This window comes from Psammomys obesus, unplaced genomic scaffold, assembly GCF_907164565.1.
Source record: "Psammomys obesus unplaced genomic scaffold, mPsaObe1.curated_primary_1811, whole genome shotgun sequence".
In the NCBI taxonomy this organism is placed as follows: Eukaryota; Metazoa; Chordata; class Mammalia; order Rodentia; family Muridae; genus Psammomys; species Psammomys obesus.
In genome coordinates this window covers 10,752,893-10,773,488 of record NW_026596051.1, presented here as the reverse complement: position 1 = coordinate 10,773,488, position 20,596 = coordinate 10,752,893, and the positions used below count along the sequence as shown (strand labels likewise).

Genomic DNA, 20,596 nt, shown 5'->3' with positions numbered 1-20,596 from the left:
GGCTGGAGCGCAGGAGAGGGTTGAGGAGGTTGAGGGGCGCGTTGGTGAGGGGCTCACAGTGAAGGGCCCGCAGGCGCCTCCAGATGCTTCCAGAGTGTCCAGCCCCGCTCCTGGAAGGGGGAACCAGAGCCCTGGCACAGCGCTGGTCGCCAGGCTGGAGGCATTACACCTGTCTTTTCATGAAGGACGGAACAGAGTTTCATTTTGATCACTCACGTGGATTTTCTCGTAATTGATTTACCAAATGTTATCGCATAAAATGTTGGCTCCGAGTTGTTTACCTGCAGTTCAACAGGGAAACTCTCTTCCGGCCTAATAATTGTCACAGATTTGCACAGGACCTGCCTCGCTTTACTTCTCTTTTCTGTGACAACCTTCTAGCAGACCTGGTATAGTGAGTCCAGGACTCTGCGGTCCCTCTCACTGTCACATTTCTCTCCCTCCAGGGCTTGGCAAAGTGACTCACTGGTGGTCCCTGACCCTCTGGAAGCCTTCCCGGGACCTGGACATCCAGTCTCTGACAGTGAGTCACCCAGAAACACTGAATCTGGGGTATAAAGGGGTGCTTCCCATAAAGGCAATGGAGAGAATTTTTAGATGTCTGTTCACACTCTATTCCTCCCTCCCTCCCAACTTTTCTCCCTTCTCCCTCTCTTCAACCCCCTTCCTAACCTTCCCTTCTCCGTTCAAGTTCCTAGTTCTCTTTGCCTCCTTTCTCTCTTGCTGGTGCTATCTGGGCTTAAAAACCAAAAGACACATTGGTTCCATTAATACGCTGTAACCTAGTCCTTTAAAAAAACACATGGTTACTTCCTTGAATGTGTTAATCGGTGTTTGCCATTCCCAGGGCCTGCCATTGTGGTCCTCTTTCAGCTTGTGCAGTTTGTACCCCATCTGCATTTTGGGCTAAACTGCTCCCACTTCTCAGCCAATCAGCTATTGTTTTTTTTTTGTTTTTTTTTTTTTTTTTGTTTTTTTTTTTTTTTTCCTTCTTCAGAGGCCAAGTGGACTTGCTAGTGTCAGCATAACCCTCATTAGTGCACATATCTTTAACTCAGCATGCGGGTGCTTAGGCACATGCTATATATCCTTGGTACTATTCCACTTTCAGCACTGTTTAGCATTAATGGATGCATGAGTTTTTCTTTGCCTTGGCTTTTTGTCAAAATTCACTTTTTGGTGAATTTTACTGACAACAAAAATCTCAAATTATCTTGAGAAAGCAAAATAAAAATTAGTTGTGTAACAGAAAGAAAAAGAAGCTTCCAGGTTTCCTTCTTAGAGACCTCCTCTAATCTCAAAAACACACTAACATAGATTACATTTTGTTTATTTGTTTTTTTTTTTTTTTTTTTTTTAAGACAGGGTTTCTCTGTGTGGCCTTGGCTCTACTGGACTCACTTTGTAGACCAGGCTGGCCTCCAACTCATAGAGATCTGCCTGCCTCTTCCTCGAGTGCTGGGATTAAAGGCGTGAGCCACCATGTCTTGCTCACAGATTTACTTTTAACATACATTTCATTCAAAAAAATTAAAAATCTTTATGGGCTAAACTAATAGACTTTAATATCTTGTTTTAATTAAGATTTTATTTACATTGGTGTTTTCTTGCATGTATGCATGTGTGAGGGTATTGGGTCTCCTGGAACTGGACTTAAGGACACTTGTGAGCTGCCCTGTGGGTTCTGGGAATTGAACCTGGGTCCTCAGGAAGAACAGCCAGTGCTCTTAACTGCTGAGCCATCTCTCCAGCCCCATGACTTTGATATCTTAAAGATCAAGAGAAAAGCCAAATTTTAAAATCTCATTCATGAGTCAGTCTGGCAGCAGGATGTAGGTAGAGGAGGGTAAGTGCTCCTTTCCAGTGTTCTGTGCTGGCGCCTCAGGGCAAGCTAAAGCAGCAGGTCCTGTCAGTACAGAGAAAAGAGCAGTGGGTGCTGCTAAAGGCAGCAGCAGATGCCTTGAAGAGGCCAGGGGAGTGCCCCCCTCTAAGATGAAGCTGGCGTGATAGTGCTGGAGGAAATGCCGTCCGAAGTTAGCCTCAGGGTGACATCTTCCTGAAGCACGGAGGTCAGAATTCAGCCATGGAGTAGCTGGTGGAGCTGTGGAGGTGCAGTCTGTTAGCACAACAGCTCTGTGGGTGAGGACAAAGGCACAGCGACAGCCACCGCTCCCATTCCATGTCCCAGTGCTGCGGCCTCATTTTAGACCTCCTTTTAAAATATTTCATTTTCATTTTTGTGCCTATGTCACTTGTGTGTGCTTCTTCGGAAGTCGGAAGAAGCCACCGGATCCCCTGGAGCCAGAGTTATAGGTAGTTGTGAGCTGTCTGATGTCAGTGCTAGGAAGTGAAGCTGGGTCCTCCGGGACCATAACAAGCATTCTTGTCATCTCTCCAGTTCCATGGATCCTTCGGTATATTTCAGGGTGGATTTTGCTGTGGCCGTCTCTTTCTCAGACAGTGATGTTGGGCATCATCCCGGGCTTCTCCTAATTGTTAATTCCTGGGGATTGTAGACCCTAACTCCTACCAATCCTGTTAATTAGGGAGCGAGTGTTACCCTTGTGCAAAGTAGGTAATGTCTCTAGGAAGAGACAAGTAGACCTTTGCCTAGGTGGCAAGTTGGAGCAAGTGTTCTCTGAGAGGATGCTGTCCTGTGGTTTTTAGCCGATGCCATCATTAACTGTTTCCTCCACTTTCTCCCATTCTTAAAAAGCTGATTCCAAATCCTGAGAATTACTAGTGAAAGTTCTAGAGGCTTTTTTGCATCAGGCAACCAGAATTTAGAGAGCTATCTTGGGTATGTTCGGGCCTCTGGACTTCATGTTTCCCAATGCCAACTTTTTTTCTCTGCCTCAACTCCTCTTTGTGGTGACCCCATAGGGTCACACCTACAGGTTTTGTGTTCCCGAGTCGCCTTACTTCAAACAGGCCACTATTTGCCCCATCCATGGACAAAACACTGCCCTGTCATCTTAGCTAGAAGTTGGACCTTAGGATGTCCCCTCTGCCCCCCAACTGAATTGAACATTCTGCTCCTCCTGGGTGCACTTTTCCCTTGACTCTCATTTTTGTCATCCTTGCTGTTGTTCTTTGCCCTCAGATCTATGATGGAGTGAAGTGTCAGGGAGAAAATCGTGTCCTTTTAAACCAGGACGCCTAACACCTGCAAATTAGATGACAAAAAGACAGATTGACAAGAGAGGACAGATTGCCGTCCGTCCATGTTGGCAGTACAGGAGTTCGAAGAAGGAAGTGGTTAGAATTGGGGACTATCTACACTCTTAACAGGGCTGGAAAGTGCCGAGGAGCAGAGGAGGAGCATACATGACTTCTGAGAGGGAAGAAAAAGGTGCTTTTGGAAAAACAATGTATTTCAGCTGTGTTGGGGTTGGTTTTAGTGAGTTTGTTGTTGCTCTTCTGTTTTTTTGATAGATATATGATTGTCTCCTCTCCCCCATATAGGCCTTGGTTTTGCTTTATAGCCCAGGTTAACCTTGAACTCACTTTGTACTGAAGGTTCCCTCTTCCCCCCACCCTCAACTTGAGTAATCTTCCTGCCTCAGCCTCTTGAGTGCTGAATTGACATGTTTTGTCATGCCTGGCTCCAAACATTTCTAAATGATATGAAAAGCTAATTGGAACTTCAGAAAATCAGATTGGTGGCTGTTTGGAGTCGGGGGAGAATGGATTTACTAAAAGAACAAATTACTGGCTCCTGTGATTGTTAAGTTTGTGGGAAGTTTTGCTTTTTAGACCGCAGGCACATAGAGGTATTCAGAAACTCATATATCTTCAGCTCAAAATTTTTTATTTTACCTTGTTTTTCTTTAAAATTAATTAATTTATTATTTATACAGTATTCTGCCTGCATTTGTGCCTGTACGCCAGAAGAGGGCACCAGATCTAATTTAGGTGGTTATGAGCCACCATGTGGTTGACTGGGAATTGAACTCAGCCAGTGATCTTAACCTCTGAGCGGGGGTTGGGGATTTAGCTCAGTGGTAGAGCACTTGCCTAGCATAACCCAAGGCCTTTGGTTCGGTCCTCAGCTCTGGAAAAAAAAAGACAAAAGACCTGAGCCATCTCTCCATCCCCTTTATGCCACCTTTTAAGTCATTATGACAAAACCCCAAGGTAAATCCAGTTAAAGGGAGAGAAAAAGTCTGTTTTGGCTTACTGTTTTAGAGGCTTTTGTCCATGGTTGTTGGGTCGGGTTGCTTTGGGCCTGTGTTAGTACAAGCCATCTTGGTGGGAACACATAGTGAAAGAGGCCTCCTCTGTATCCTGGTGGCCAGGGAACAGTAGGGTGGCAGAGCCTGGGAGGTCCCAGTATCCCTGATGGTCTAACTTGCTCCCACAAGACTCACTCAAATGTCCACTGCCTTCCAGTAGTGCCACAGCTGATGACCAAACCTTAATAGGTGGGTCTACAGGAATCATTTCCAAATCCAAGCAACTACTGGGTTTACTGTGGACCTCTTCATTCACATCTGACATGCAGTACTCTGTTGGTCTTATTTACCACACGCTGTGAACTCTTCTTCCTGCTACCTCCAGGTGCTTGAAGGGCCACAAATGTTTGGAGATCAACACTTGCCTGTGTTTCGTTTGCCTCTTGCCTTGTAAGCTGCTGGCTTTCTGCAGCAGACCGTCTCTTTTTCTATGGTCTCATGGGCTTTGTGTTGCCTGTTTTAGAGTTCTTTATATGACACAGACAGCTAGCTGGTCTTATCCATGGGAATGATGGGAGTGAGACCAAAATATATGAGGACCAACAAAGATCTTAGCTCTAGCTGACTATCTGACTAGCGTCAGCTCTAGCCCAAGCCTGGACAGGTCGGAGATGAGCCTGCAGCCTTCTAAGCACCTGAGAAGCGGCTTGTTGTTAAGGTGATTCTTCTGGGCTGGGCTAGAGTTTGCTAATTGTCTGTTGGTTAGGGGTGTGGTTTCAAAAGATGTGTTCCTTCTTGTGCCCAAGCATCTTGCTTTGAGGTTTGCAGGTTAATGAGTGGTAAGCTAATTCAGGGACTGCTAAGGTATTGTCTTGCATAAGCACCCTGCCCTATGATTCTGTCTAGGTCTCATGATAAGGCTTAGGTACTACCCAGCTGCCCAGAAAGCGCATTGCACCAGTCGTCAACAGGCTTAGTTAACTGTTAAGTCCTGTGATGAAAACATTTCTCCAGTGTGTCAACATGCCCAGCTGAGAAGAATTTGATCCAAGGGTTAAGGCAGCTGAGGGGACAGACGCAATACAAAGGCAGAGACGCCACAGCTTTCATCCTGAAATCTGTTTATAGTAGAAGTGGTTTCTTGGCTAGAGAGAAGTTAGTGACATTCTAGTCTGTGTGGTCCCCTATCCGAAACTCAGGCCTGAATGCAAAGGAGTAGTAGGCGATGGGAGTGAACTAGTGAATTTAGGTTTAACTTGTTCTAAGTGCTGTGCTCTTGTGCTGACAGGTTGTCTGACACTTGAGTGACTCTGGAGACTTCTGAGGGTACTTTATGGGTTTTCCCCAAGTGACAATACCTCACCCCTGTCATTAGTATGGCCATCTTGTAGCCTGCTCTCTTGGTTTGGTTGTAAGTCTCCCTTCTGAAAATTCTTTGGAGCACGTGGCTTAAGTGGTGTTTTTCCAGCCAGGCTGCTGTTGGTGTGTTTTCTACGTGGGTGATGGCTAATCTTTATTGCAGACTGTTTTGCAAATTATCCAGGAGATTGGTGCACACAGCAATTGGTGAGGTTAGATGTGCTTGAGGGTGTTTCCTGAGAGGATTACAGAGGAAGCAATATGACCTTGTCAGTGGGGTCCAAATGTCATGAAATCGGGAAAAAGAAAAGCAGAAGTATCCCCTTTCTCTGCTTCCTGGTTCTGCTTGATGTGAATGTCTGTGCTCTGCTACCCTTTGATACCAAAATGCATATCTGAACTCTCTGAAACTATGAGCCAAATTAAATGTTTCCTCCTACATCAGGCATTTTGGCCTAATACAGTTTTGAGAATTTGTGAATGATTATCAGGAGAATGAGCTGAGACAAACTACTGTGAGTGGAATGACAGACATCCTCCTGAGTCAGCCCTCCCCACTCCCTAGGAGTAAACTGGGAGATACCCAGTTCTACTGTGCAATCAGGGATTCCAGGGAGGTTTCTGATTTTCTCCAGATTAGATTGTACATGCTCAAAACATCTTGTTCTCTGAATCCCAGCAGTGTTACCCAGTATATTAGTTTACTTCTCTGTTGCTATGATAAAGCACCATGACTTAATTAATTTAAGAGTTAATTTAAGCATACAGTTCTGGCGGGGTAAGAGAACACAGTGACAGGAATATAGGGCACCAAGCAGCCTTTGTGGAGGGAGGGCAGGAAACCGAGGAATTGCATTTTTAACTGCAAACGTGAGGCAGAGAGAGCATGGCATGAGGCTTTTAGTATCAAAGCCCACCCACAGTGATGTACTTGTTTTTGCCAGGGCTTCAGCACTTAAACCACTCCAAACAGCGCCCAAAAGCAGGAACCAAGTGTTCAAATGCTTGAGCCTATCAGGGACACTTTATTCAAGCCACCGTACCAGAAATGCTTTTTACACTAGGCACGATAAATCCCACCGACACACAAGGGTCCAAGCACTAACTGCTGACCACATTGATTTACAGAGTTTCACATTCCTTAATTCAGCCCATGCTGTTCAGTTTTCTGGGATGATCCACTCTTACTATCTTACATGCTACTCATGTTGCCAACAGCACCCAGGCAAACTCTGTATGTAATACACTTGGCCATTAAAATAATAGCTGGGGCCAACAAGATGGCTTAGTAGGTAAGCGTTGCTGCTGCCAAGCTTGACAGCCTAAGCTTGAGCCCAAAAACACATGATGGAAGGAGATCACTGATTCCCACAAGTTTTTCTCTGACATCCACATCTACAGTGTGGAATGCCCTTGCCTCTCCCCAGTAAATGAAAACATGTAAATGGAAAAATATTGAAAGCATCTTGTCCTCTGGAACAGCATAGGGATCACTTCTCTCACATCCCACCAGCTCTGTCCTTTCTGCAACTTCTAGGCAAAGCTGCCCTTTCTCTCTTCTGCCAGTTACAAGTGCTCTTTCCTTCTTTCCACTGTGTTTGACTTGGGAATGTTGGTATTACCAGGTGAAGGATGGTACTTCTTTCCCTGCATAGAGATGCAGCTCAGTGATGGAGCATCTGCCTGACACATACCTTCCTTGGGCTCCTCCCCTCAATGCCACCACAATAAAACCAATAGAACTCATCCCTCCTTTGGCTCCCTTCTTGGACAGCAACAAGCTGGCATTTCCAGACAAGTGTGTCACCAGTGCCAACGGAGAACAAAAGCCAGATGAAGAGGGTCAAGCACTGACTGCAGAGGAATTTTTGCTCTGAAACCAACTACTGTAATTTTCTCTAGTTTGCAAACTTTACTGAAAGCTATCAGTATGTTATGATAATGATAGTTATATAAATACACTTCCCAACAAAGGGGCCTTTCAGCTTGCGTTCATGAATTGCCTACATACAGCCTGCAGTTTTACTGAGTGGCCTGTGACCCATGGCTCTTCCTGATGCTCTGCTTTCTGCACTTCCCACATGAGCCACAAGGAAACAACTGTGGTTAGGCATGCTGCAAGGCTCAGCAGCCATGCTTGCAGCAGCAGCCCACATCAGCTTCTCAATAGCCTTCCCTGGAGCTGGTAGCTGCAGCTGCTCCACCTCTTCCAATCCCTGCAACCTCTGCCATCCTTAAACAGGAAGAGGATGTTCAAGACTGCATAAGGTCGAGGCAGAGTGGAGTGGATGGTAGGGTCAAGGACATCCTGACTGTTGCTGGGATGGGGCCCTACAAACTTCAACTTTATTCCTAAACAATCTAAACAACACAAGTGTGGGTCCAGCCATGTGGATGTAAACACACACACACACACACACACACACACACACACACTGGTGTGGACATGATGTATACACGGTGTATAGGATGTAAGTTGAAGAATTCTGTTTCTTGGCACAGATTTCCCACATGAGCGATATTTCACACCACCTTAATTTCTTTTGGGTTGATTTTCTTTTGTGTGATGTTTTCCTCCCTAGGTCCTGCAATAGTGAGAACATGGCAGCTACAGGAACTGAAGCAAAGGACCTCGAAAACCATCACAAGTAAGACTGACCCAGGCTGGGCTGGGCTGGGCTTGGCTGGGCTAGGCTTGGCTGGGCTAGGCTGGGTTGGGTTGATTTTATTAAGTAAACATCCTCTAATGCACTCCATTTTCCAAGTTCTTTACATGTGTTAACATGACTTTCACAACAGTGAGTGAGAGATGAAGGGCTTTGGAGGGCTTACAAATTCAGGTCCGGGAGCTTCTCTCTTTAACCCTCAGGTTACGTGAGCTCAGAAGACGAGGCAGTTCAGTGCTTAGATAGGTGTCTTACAGGTTTCTTCTATGTGTGGCACTTTTCTGAGACAAAATCCCCTGTGAATCTCCCATCTTAGTCTTTTTTTCTGACTCTTGAATGCTTTTTCCCTGCTTTGTAGTTTTTTCATAATTCAAAGGTGTGCTTTTTTGCAAATTCTCTTAGGTTTAGGTCTTGTCAAAGAGCTAAACATTCTTGTCTTTCTCTGACTCCAGTGTGTATGCATGTGTTCGTGTACATCCAACCCAGGGTCTTGAGCATGCTGTAGTGAGCACACATTTCTACCTTGAGACACATGGACCTCCTGCATGGGTTTGAAGTCCAATGAGCCTTTCTAATTTCCTCACCACAGGGTGGTCCACCCTCTGCTGGGGCTCTGTGAGGTGGTTCCTATCCTTCAGTGGCCTCAGTAGTGGCAAATGAATAAGGTGACTATAAAGCATGTTAAATACAGTTCAAAGTGATGCAGACTAAATCTTCCCTCTTGAATCCTTTAAACAGTGTGTTGGAGACTGTTCTAGTGCACGTACATGTCAGAGTTCATGAGTTTTGAAATCATTGCTATTCTCATGGTTATGTACTGCTTCCTTCTGCTCTTCCTGGAATTAACAAGTTAAAAAAAAAGGTTTTCTGTGTGTGGCTGAGTTGTCTTAATCACATCCTGTTGTGTCATTATGAAGCATAAAGTTTGCCCTTCTGCTTTGTGTTTCTTAGTTGCCATATCCTGAAGGAGGCTGTGGCTAAGTGGAGAAAGGGTGTGCTATGATGGTTGGAATTTCAGATTGTCCTAGAGATCAAAGGTGCTTTCTGGGAAAATCTAGCCGTATATGCGCTGCATTTGGTCCCACCACAAAGGGCTTCCTCCCCCTCAGCAAGGTTTATGTAGCACCTTTGCCCAAGGTGTGCTTACACTGTCCTGCTGTGTGGCCTTCTGGTGTGCCCTCGTCCTGCTATATGTGTGCTGTGGCTACCTGGCCTCTAACCTTGTTGATCTCACCACTCACTCTCTTGATGAGAGAACTATGACTTTATCCTGAGTCTTATGCTTATCTTTTGTATAGCAATCTTTGGAAAAGTTTCCTGTGTTGAATTACTCTGGACACCATTCTAGGGGAAGAGACTGGAGTGGGGTTTGAGAAACATGGAAGGGGTGCAGAGAGAGGGTAAAGGGAAAAGGGGGAGCGCTCAGTGTCTGCCCTTGAGGTTGACTGACTACCAGAAAGAAAAGCAATGAAAACTAGGTGAAATAGACAAATTGGGACAGGTTTGGTTCAACCTTCAGCTTTGTGTATGTGAGTGTGTGTGTGTGTGTGTGTGTGTGTGTGTGTGTGTGTGTGTGATAGATAAATAAGACATGGCATAGACTCCAGAGGAGATTCTGATAATTATAATTAGATTAATTGTATAAACTATTCTAAAGATAAAATGTAGATAGCCAAATGTATTGAATGTGCCTGTAATCTTAGCACTCAGGAAGCCAAGGCAGGTATATTGAGTTCAAGGCCCTTCTGGCCAACAAAATGAAACCTATCTAAAGAAAAACAAACAAACAAAAACCCAAAAAAGGGGAGCTGAGGGAGTGGCTTACTTGCTTCCTATGCCAGGGGCTCTGTCACTAGCACCACATAAAACAGGCATGGTGGTATGCATCTATAATCCAGCATTGAGGGGGGAGCTCAAGGCTACAACTTGGGAGGCCAATCTGTGGTACAGTGAGGTCCTATCTCCAAAAGAGAAAGAAAGGAAAAGAAGTGAACAAAACAGGTAATTAAAAGGAGCATCCTATGAAGGGAGGGGAAGCCTTTAGTGAAGTGGTACAGGTCCTTCTTGGATTACAACAGGGTTAGATATCCACAAACCCATCATGGCATTTACTTAGTATAATAAACCCCAAATCAGCTTGGTAGCACAGTTTTCAAGAAAAAGGTCCATACTCAACTCAACACACAGCATGTTCAAATCATTGTGAGTCAGGATCATCAGTATTTCTACATTTTGATGATGGCTGGTTCATCGCTTTCTTATCTATTTCTCATGAGTTAGATTGAAGAGTATGTGTCACCAGTTGGTTCTGGGCAGAAAATCAGATACTCAGAAGGAAGGAACAGTAGTCATGATCTCTCCATAGTCAAGGATTTACACCTACCTGCTTTTGTCCTGCTGTGGAGAATCAGGAATCACGTACTGTTGCAGTTGTGTTGAAGACTGGCTCTGAGGAAGGTTGGCAGGGTAGATCTGGAATCGGGTAGTCCTGGGGCACTAGTGTTTGTAAATAAACTCCATTGAAGTATAATATCATGTGTTTGCCTTCCTTGTCTCTTGCTTTCAGGAGACAGTGGCAGACTTGTGACAGATGCTTAATGGTTTATGGCCGTGTTTACCATCTGGCCTTCTCTGAAATACAGTCTGCTAAGCCCTCTTTAGAACAGAAGCATGTTGTCCTGCAAAAGTCATTTGATTCACATACAAAGTGTTCTAGTTGCCATTCTGAAGGAAAGCAAAATGGTAGGAAGTTACAGCATGGCAATCTTTTTAAGAAAAAAAGGTTTTTGTTTTTTGTTGTTATTGTTTTTAAACCTGTGTTTTGCCTACATGTATGTATGTGCCCATGGAGTCCAGAAGAGGGTTATGGAGTCCCTGGAATTGGAGTTACAAATAGTTGTGAACCACGATGTAGGTACTGAGAATAGAACCCTGGTCCTCTTGCAAGAACAGTGCTCTAAACCACTGAGTCATCTCTTCTCTTGTGACACTTTTAGTGTCACCATTCTGAGAAGTGGTAGCTAATGCACCAAGGCACAAAAAAGAAACTATAGGCACTTAGATTGGAGGTTATCTCTGGCAACAAAGGAGACTTTTCATCTTTTCTGTCCAATAGGGAACATACTTTCAAAACACTCAAGTTTATATATGAATATAACTGACTGAAGTAGCAACTAGCATTCTTTGTATGGGTTGATTTATCAATTTGGTCTTTATAATTTTGTTGGCTCTTCTGAAGTCTTGCTGTTTGCCTTCAAACAGGGATCTAGGAACAAAGGTGAATTAAGAGGAAGGAGAAAGAGATGTTGGGACTTTGGCAATGTGGGGTTATTTTCTCCCCAGGATCTGCTTGTGTCTCTTCCCCATCATCTCTCAAACACCTCATGTACATGGAACATATCTGTGGTAATGCTGGCCATTACACACCCATGGTCTATTACCCTTTTGCTTTTGTTTCAACAGTGACTGCTTCGTTCAACTTTCAAATCCAAACATAGCAACAATGAAGGAAGATGTTCTCTACCATTTCAACCTCAGCACTAGCACACACGATTTCCCCGCTATGTTTGGAGATGTGAAGGTAAAAAGTCCAGGCTTTGATTCTAAGGATTGCCTTACAGTCACCTTCCTCTTTGATACAGCCACAACTTCTCACAGATGATTGACAAGAGACAGGACTATGTTATATCTTTTTCAGACATTTGCAAATTGTTGCCTTGTGTTTATATGAGCTAGCAAGTAAACAAGAAATCAAATTTTAACAACAGTTATGGCGGTTCCTACTTCATCTCTTAGAACTTTCATATGTAAGTGAACAGCATGTGAATCTCCCAAGCCATGCAAGGTGGCCTTTGTTCAAAGTACTTACTCCAGAGACTGAGGCAGGAGAATTACCCGATTCCAGGAGTTCAGGGGCAGCCTAGACAACATAGAGAGGTCTACCTCAAAATCACTTCTCTAACACTTATTGGAGAAGCAGGAGCTGAAACACTTCTGAGAGGTGCAGAGCCAATGTTGAGAGTCTGTATGATCCCTGCTTGCCGTTGAAGGTGTATATTGATGACATTGTTTTTAATTGGCTGAGGCCTAATTTTGATGAAGACAACTCCAGTACAAAGTCTTCGGTCCTCAGTGCTAGTTTATCCTAAATTATCACAAAATTCTTTAGTAAGAGTTGTTTCTAAGTGACCCGTAACCGTGTTGGCGTGCTTACAAGGAGCACTGGCACCCCATTCCGTGTGTGCCATGTGAAACGATGAGCAGAATGGCCAGGTGTTCACAACGTCTGGAACTGTGTTCAGGAACTGGTCACTCTTTGAGTTGAGAACACTCAGTATCCTATGTACTGGCGGTTTTGAAATTCATAGTTATTTAAATATGCAGTTGTTAACTATAGCTAGCATACTACTAAAACAGGACGCCTCAGTACCTAATCCTGATAAAGATGAATTAACACATGCAATTACAAACCACGATGGGGTCAGAGCACCAAAGCTGGGTCCCATCTGCCGTGGGTAGGTGGGCAGCTTTCATTTCTCTTAATTCACTGAATTAAGAAATTATCCCAATATTGCTAATTTCTTTTTTTTTTTTTATTGCAGGCTATGGGCATAGCCTTTCATTTTTAGTGGTGCATTTATTTCTTTTATCTTCAGATTCCACTAAATCACTTTTTACTCTTTACGATTCTTTGGCAAAGCAAAATCTCCTCTTAGATGACACTTTGCAAAGTGAAGGTGTTACTTCTCCACCTACGAATCCCAGATCCCCTTTTCTGTGCCACTCAGTTGCCCAAGTGAGAGAGTGATTGGCCATTTTAACACCAGGTCATAGGACTCTGGTCACAGGAGGTGCTAGAAGGACAGGGAGGTACTCCAGCCGTCTCAGTCCAAACCAAAACTGCCTTCCCAGGTGACCCCACTGCTGCTGGTAAGCTTTGCAGCCTTCTGATGACACAGTGTACTGATGAGGTCCCCGTTCTTGGGTTGCAGTTTGTGTGTGTCGGTGGCAGCCCTTCCCGGATGAGTACCTTCATCAGGTACGTGGCTGCAGAGCTGGGACTTGACCATCCAGGGAAAGAGTATCCCAACATCTGTGCGGGCACTGACCGCTACGCCATGTACAAAGCTGGACCCGTGCTGTCTGTGAGTGTGAGTATGCCCTGCATTTGGATTTGAGGCCCCATGTCCCACACTTCTGCATGTGTGAACAGCTGGACAGCTGGTGCCCTAACATTTGTTTACTGTAAATGACTGGGAGCATGGTGAGCTCTCAGCAGCTGGGAACTGGGCGTGACTAAGTCCTAGGCTCCTGGCCATGAGGCTTAGCTTCCTAGAGAGCCTAGGTATACAAAAGCAGATACACATGCAAATATGCACAGCTGTCCAGCGTGTGGGGTGGCAGTTTCCAGGAGGAGTTTCCCTGCCTGGCCCAGGGCTGTGAGAAGAGCCACATACCAGGCCTCCATGCCTCTTTCTATCTTACAGTGACTGACCTACTTTAGAACAGAGGTTGAGTGAGCAATAAAAGTTAATACAGAAGAATCTCCAGTATCATATCAAAGGGGTGATTTTTCTAGCTTTGGTTTCCCTTGATGGCAATAATATAATGAACTACAGATCAGTAGTGCACTCCCTTCCTGTTGAGATTTGTGTCTTTACCTTTGAGCTAGACATCCAAATATATCAGTACTGTAGAATCATTTGATGGCAAAGGCACCCTTTTGGTGCCTTTGGTGGAAGCATTTCCCACGTCTGACATTCTGGGAGGGGTCCCTTTGTAATAAGGCTCTGCCATAGTGCCAGCAGCTGCTCAAGGAGGGGAGAGGTGTCTTAGGAGATGTGAGTGTGGGAGGGTCTCTGAAAGGTGTGTGGAGGAGTGGGGTTGCATTGCAGAGGCAAGAAGGATAAGGCAGAGGTAGAAGTGTCTGATGTCAGGGATCGAGGAACCAGACAGTTACCTTGTTTTGCTAAACTGGAGAGGGAGGTTGAAAAGTCCAGTAGTAAAACCTTATCCAGTATGGTGGGCCTTTGTACATGGCTTCAAATATCAGAAAAAATGTTTGTTACATAGCAATAGTAGCTACTTCCTTCCTGCAGCTATATAGGTTGTGTGCGTCAAATGAAGCCATGCATAGGACAGCTCTGTTAATATTTTGGAAGTCTGTCTTTCATTTTCAAATGATGATTTTATTAGTTGAAGTACACTGCATAAAATATACAGTAGCAGCACCTTGGTGGCACATTCATTTAATCTGCCAGCTCTTGGGAGGGAGAGGCAGGTGGATCTCTATGAGTTCAAGGCCAGGCTGAGTTCAAGGCAGCATGAGTCCAGAACAGCCAGGGCTACACAGAATAACCTTGTCTTGAAAAACCAAAAACCAACCAACCAAATAAACAAACAAACAAACAAACAAAAAACCACCCAAAAAACCTCACAAAAAAACCAAAACAAAGCAAAACCAAAAACCCCAATGCAAACAAGCAAACAAACAACAAAAGAAAACCCTAACACACATGGCTTTGTTCCAAAAAGCTTTGTCCCAGTGGATGCCTCAAAGCAGAAGTGTATCAAAACCAATAAATATGAATATTACTTTCATAGACACAAACCTATGATGCATTTGAGTGTGTGAATTAGGTGTAGCAAAAGAAAGACAGTAATGATTAATAAAGTAGAATAGTTAGAGCTGTGTAACATAATAAAGGTTACTTGAATGCACTCTCTCTCAAAATCTCTTCCTGTGGGAAATGTAGTTGACCTTGCATGACTTAAAATGCAGAGTGAGTTCCTTGTTTGGATGGAGCTTTTCATGCGCTGGGCTGAGCCTATGCATCTCTCTGTCTTCAGCACGGCATGGGCATTCCTTCCATTGGGATCATGCTGCACGAGCTCATCAAGATGCTGTACCATGCCAGGTGCTCCAATATCACCATCATCCGCATCGGCACATCCGGCGGGATAGGTGAGGGCGAGGGAGGGATTCACGTCCTGTGGGTGGAAGGAGGGGCCACAGCCCTGCAGTGGCTCTAGCACAGTGTGGACGTGTACAGGGTTGTTCAAGGGCCTTCCTTTTTGCTTGTGCCCCATTTCATCAACATGTAAGGGTGTGTGTGTGTGTGGGGGGGTGGGAGACAAAACTAACAAAGGGGTCCTGAAACAACAAAAAAACCAAACAAAAAAAATCCCCAACCCCCCAAAACCAACTAAATAAATACACTAATAACCCAAGATGAAGACGAGGATTTGACTGTTGAACTGTGTCTTGCTCTATTTGCTGTGATAAAGGCAGGAAGATCTGCTTGGCCTCATAATTACGGCCTGGCCCGTAGCTGGGTGAAGCCTTCCTGGTAGAGTCTAGATTTAATCATATATGGGAGATAGGGAGTACGGCCCCAGCTTGACCACTCATCCGCCATTAATTTCAGCGAATGAGTTAATCCATTCTTTAGAGCAGAGTGACGGCCACTTTTCACAGGTCCCACCTGGTCCTGAGTCTTTTTCACAGTGGGGTCTATCTTCAGTGTGGGTTTTGGCAGTGAGGTGTGTGCATGTGTATGTGTGTGTGCTGGGCAGTGACATACCATAGCAGTAGGAGTTAAATAATCTCTGAAGCAATTTCTTTTCATATAAGGTCTCCATAGGAACTGATTTCTAGTGATTCTTGTGTCCACCAGGAACATGAGGCCATTGATAGCAGGCTTTATTGACTACAGGGACAGTATGGCCTTAGATTTAGTCATTCAGGTCTCTGCATTGTAGGTAGGATTTCAAACCTAACAACAGCCATATTGCATAAGAAAATAGTAACCCAAGAGAAAAAGAGGAGCAGAGTTCTTGCAAACATGCAAGTACTCCAGAATGATGGACCTCCAATGCGAGCAGAGGAGAGGGTTGTTGCTGGTTGCAGAGGAAAAACAGGCTAGTCAGGAGCTAGAAAAGGTTTAGGCTGTATTTGGGCTACCATGGGGGTTTTCTATTATTTCCCCTGCTTTTGTATCTGGTTGAAAGTTTGCAAAATAAAGATGTAATCTGGAATGATTAACATGGTTCCCTAGGTGGTGGAGTGTTAGTCAGTGGCGGCGCCTGCAAGACAGAAACATTTGACAGAGGATGCAGAGACCCTGGGGAGATTGCTGCTCTGTCTGCTTGTCCTTGCTTTCAGCAATGATTTTGTGCAGATTCCCAGTCAGGGAACACTCTTACTAGGGAAAAGGGCTTTGGGCATATGTTGTGGTGCTTCCAGTACTTGACTGTGTCAATGCATCGTGTTTGTTGTTCCTGTGTTCTGCTGTGCTGCTTTGTCAACTGTAACTATGACACGCTTGCCTCTTTCTCAGGTCTGGAGCCCGGTTCTGTAGTCATCACCCAGCAGGCAGTGGATGAGTGCTTCAAGCCAGAGTTTGAGCAGATTGTCCTAGGAAAGCGCGTGATTCGCAGCACCAACCTGGACACAGAGCTGGTGCAGGAGTTGCTGAAGTGCGCCCTAGACCTGAATGAATTCCCCACTGTTGTGGGGAACACCATGTGTACCTTGGACTTCTATGAGGGTGAGAGGGAGTGAGGGCATTTCTCCTCTAGGGATCCGTCAAAGCACAAAGCACCCGAAGCCTGCTCTCTGAAGGTGTGGTGCTTCTGCCTGTGGGCTTCTGACCCAGTCACAGTATTTCTGTGATGGCTCTCATAGTGGTCTGAGCAGCCATCGACCCCTTGAGGACAGACAAGGCCTGAGTGGGCCCTCTCGTCTCTTGTGTCTTAATGGAATATATGGCATGGTGACCAAGGCTCTGACTGTGTGGACATGGTTATCCTGTCTTCATATGTTGCACGCAGGGCAAGGCCGTCTGGATGGTGCCCTCTGCTCCTACACAGAGAAGGACAAACAGGCCTATCTGCATGCAGCCCATGCCGCAGGCGTCCGAAATATCGAGATGGAATCTTCACTGTTTGCCACCATGTGCAGTGCCTGTGGCCTTAGAGGTAGGAAGATGTGTGATGGCCTTGGTGTCCTCTATGTGGCGCTTTTGCTGGCCCATCATGGAGGATCCCTCCTCTAAGAGTACCTCTGTGTTGATGTCTCACTTTTGTTTCCCTTGGTCAGCTTCTGCAGCCCTGCAGTCCTGGCAGTCCTGGTGCACAGCCAGTGTCTTGATAGTCACACATGGTTGCCAGTGTTCTTGCAGATGCTCCCAAACTTCTGAGAGGGGTCAGAAAGGTGGTGGTTAAGATCTTCTGCTGCCCAGAGAGCTGCCCAGCCCTGCCAAGAGCTTGGCTTTCAGCACTGTTTGCCTTTCTGGAGGGTTAATCCATGCTATTGTCTAGTCTTGAGCACCCTTCCAGTCCAGCATTACCTCTCGGAGCTGCCAGTGCCCTGTGGTCCGAGACAATATACACCCTGCAGGTCTGCACAGGGCAGCTGGGAGCTAGCCCTGGAACTGACTGTGGAATTTATTTTGGAACCAAAGGCAAAGGTATAGGTGATGTATTGGAGTTGGTGGAGGCTGTGCCTTCCTCCATCCTCACAGCACAGCCCCTCCCCTCCTTAGCAACGCACTGCCAATTTACTGAGGTACTCACAGGCTGCTCCTCAGCTCCCTAGCCCTGGCCTTCCTCCTTGGTTTGATGAGGGTTGTTTTTGTTTTGTTTTTTTCAGCGGCTGTGGTGTGTGTCACTCTCCTGGACAGACTGCAAGGGGACCAGATCAACACTCCCCATGATGTGCTGGTTGAATATCAGCAGAGGCCTCAGCGGCTGGTGGGCCACTTCATCAAGAAGAGCCTGGGGAAGGCCTGAGCCCTGCGCATTTTGACTTAGGACAAGCCTGGAACTCCCTGTCAATAAATCTATTTTTCATATCCCATTGTGTGGCTTGGAGTGCACTTTACATTAAGAATGTATGGAACGGGCTGCATTTGACAGTAAGAAATGTGGGTTGGACCAACCGATTATTCCCTTAAGCATTATTGGAGCATTTTCAAACTATTCAAATTTGATGTGGGAGTTTCTTCAGACTCATTCTAAATGAATGAAAACTTTCAGATATTTATCTCAAAGGTGGTTAGATTTCATGTCATTAAAAAGTAAGAAATTAGGCAATTGTACCAAAAAAAAAATTATGTATTTTAAAAATTCTATATACTCATTCCTTGATAGACGTAGATTGAGAAGAGCCTGTTGTCAGGAAGAGGAGAGCAGAAGAGCCATTCCAGAGCCTGGGACAGCCTTTTAGTCCTGTGAGATTTGTGACATGATTTTCTCCATTCCCAAACTCAGGGTGGACCCGGGCAGTGCTGTATCACCCTCTGCTGTCCAATCCAGGTAGTGTAAGCTGACCAGAAATTTAAAAGGCTTGATACAGCCTGGCTGGTGGGGTACAGCTGGCTTTATGAAGATCAGCCCAGGGCCTGGCTTGCAAGAAAGGCAGCCAAGGGAAGCATGTGTATGTGACAAGCTGCAGTATTTTTCTGCTGTTGGTTGAGCTTGTGGATCAACTTGGGTTACTGGGGTCTCTGGACCTTGCCAACACTTCAAATATGTCATTTGAATCTCCACATGCCACCAAAGATTGGGCCTCTCTTAACTACACTCTGGCCTTTGACTTTGTCCACCAGGGCTCATTTCCTATAGATTGGCCCCAGCCTCCTGCATCTCTCACTCCATTCCCAGTGCTGACAGTAAGAAGACCTCCTTATTGGAGAAATGAACCAAATGAGGTATCTTCTCCAAGCAAGGTACACAGAATTAGGAACATGGCTGTGTTTGTCCCAACGGACTAATTCCTCCCATTTAGAAACTTCCAGGATACTACTCTGCCTTGGGTCATCCTTTGGAGATAGGATCAGAAAATAGCATCCCTGAGTCACAAATGCTAATCATTCTGCAAATAGAAATATAAAAATGTTACAAATGACACTCTAGAGTTTACCCCAGAAACCATAGCATTCGTTTCTGTGTCTCTATGATGTGGAATCCCACTTTTCTATGTCCCTTACTTTCCTCCTATGCAGTCCAGACCTATGACAGTAATAACGTCACCCACCAGAAATGAAAATGATGGTGTGTTCTTACCCATGATCTTTGTCACAAATCCTATCATTAACCGAATTTAACCTGTATAAATGTATATGGTTTGGTAATTCACCTCTTGTCCTAAGGCTGTTACTTTGGCTGCTTGGAGAAAGCTTACATGGCACAGAAGATGTGGGAAAGAAAGTCCATGGTGGCAGAGTCCTCCATGGCAAAGCTGAGACAGTCGGTAACCGTGTGGCCAAGAGCAGATGTGTACAGGTTGATGTCTTTAGGTGATGCAATACGGTGAAACAATGCAAACAGCTTCCCTCTGGATGTAAAGTGTCCCCAGACGATGAAACCAAATTGCTGTATTCATCATTATTTCACTTCTAGAATGTCAGCAACAGGAAAAACTAAGATGACACCACATTATATGATATAAGTAGGGGCAAGACATCCCATCAGAGATAGAGAAACCACCCCTGGGAATCTCCTTGTGGACAAGGTGGACTGTCCTTGGAGGTTCGGGAATTTCTAAAACATCAGGCAAGTTCTGCTTTTCATATCAGAATTTGCATATGTGAGCTCCTGTTTTTAAATTTTTATACATATTTATATGATCATTATAAACAAAACCCTGGCATATGTATGACTAACCACAACCATGGCTTCAAGCTTTGTTTTTAAAATAAGCCATGAAGAGTCAGCAAACATCACTGAAGTACCCATTTTTGTTAAATATTTTCCAGTTACTAAAGGTGGAAGTTTCTGACCAATTCTTATACAGTAGGTGCAACTTTGCAGAATGGTGGCTTGGAACATCTGTGGCCGATCCTGCCTAACCCTCTCCCAATGCTCATTATCCCCAAGTATCAATGACACTGATGCCTCAGGTAGATGAAGCCTCAGTATTTGCTTGGGGTGCAAACTGTGTTTTTCACATACTCAGGTGCCCTCGGGTACTCAGATGTGTGCTGTATGAGCACATGTGTACACAGGTGCATGCAGATGTGCGCATCTGTGTTCATTGCACATAGCCACGCACACAGCGGTGCCAACGTGGACATGTGCACTCACTCATGCGCAGACACGTGGATCTACCTAACAGGAGCAGGGCAGCACTCAGTACTCTCAGTTTCATAAGGTGAGAGGGATAGAGCAGGACTCTCAGCCCCTTTGAAGGCTCCTGACAGTCAGTTGTGTGGCACAGCAGGGATTTTCCTGATTGTTTCATGAGAAGCTTTGCACATGAAAAAAAACTGCTAGCAACATCCCTTTCTGCACCACTGTATGAGTTAGAACACAGACATCTCCAGGGAAGGGTGCTGCACAGATGGAATCCCACTCTCATTTACCCAGTGCCAAGAGTGAAGGCCAGTGGTAACT

At 45.1% G+C, this 20,596-nt stretch overlaps 1 protein-coding gene across 3 annotated transcripts in view; it reads left to right on the top strand.

The window, feature by feature from the left end:
* Upp1 (uridine phosphorylase 1) overlaps positions 1-18,056 on the top strand; it is a 19,264-nt gene extending 1,208 nt beyond the window's left edge. For all 3 annotated transcript variants that reach the window (XM_055624056.1, XM_055624053.1, XM_055624052.1), the window contains 8 exons: positions 447-523; positions 8,117-8,182; positions 11,663-11,780; positions 13,192-13,350; positions 15,050-15,164; positions 16,540-16,749; positions 17,033-17,179; positions 17,853-18,056. In XM_055624056.1, the coding sequence (XP_055480031.1) occupies positions 8,136-8,182; positions 11,663-11,780; positions 13,192-13,350; positions 15,050-15,164; positions 16,540-16,749; positions 17,033-17,179; positions 17,853-17,992 (936 nt within the window). In that variant the 5' untranslated portion in view covers positions 447-523; positions 8,117-8,135 and the 3' untranslated portion in view covers positions 17,993-18,056. The remainder of the gene's footprint in view (positions 1-446; positions 524-8,116; positions 8,183-11,662; positions 11,781-13,191; positions 13,351-15,049; positions 15,165-16,539; positions 16,750-17,032; positions 17,180-17,852) is intronic.
* Positions 18,057-20,596: the final 2,540 nt, after the last annotated feature.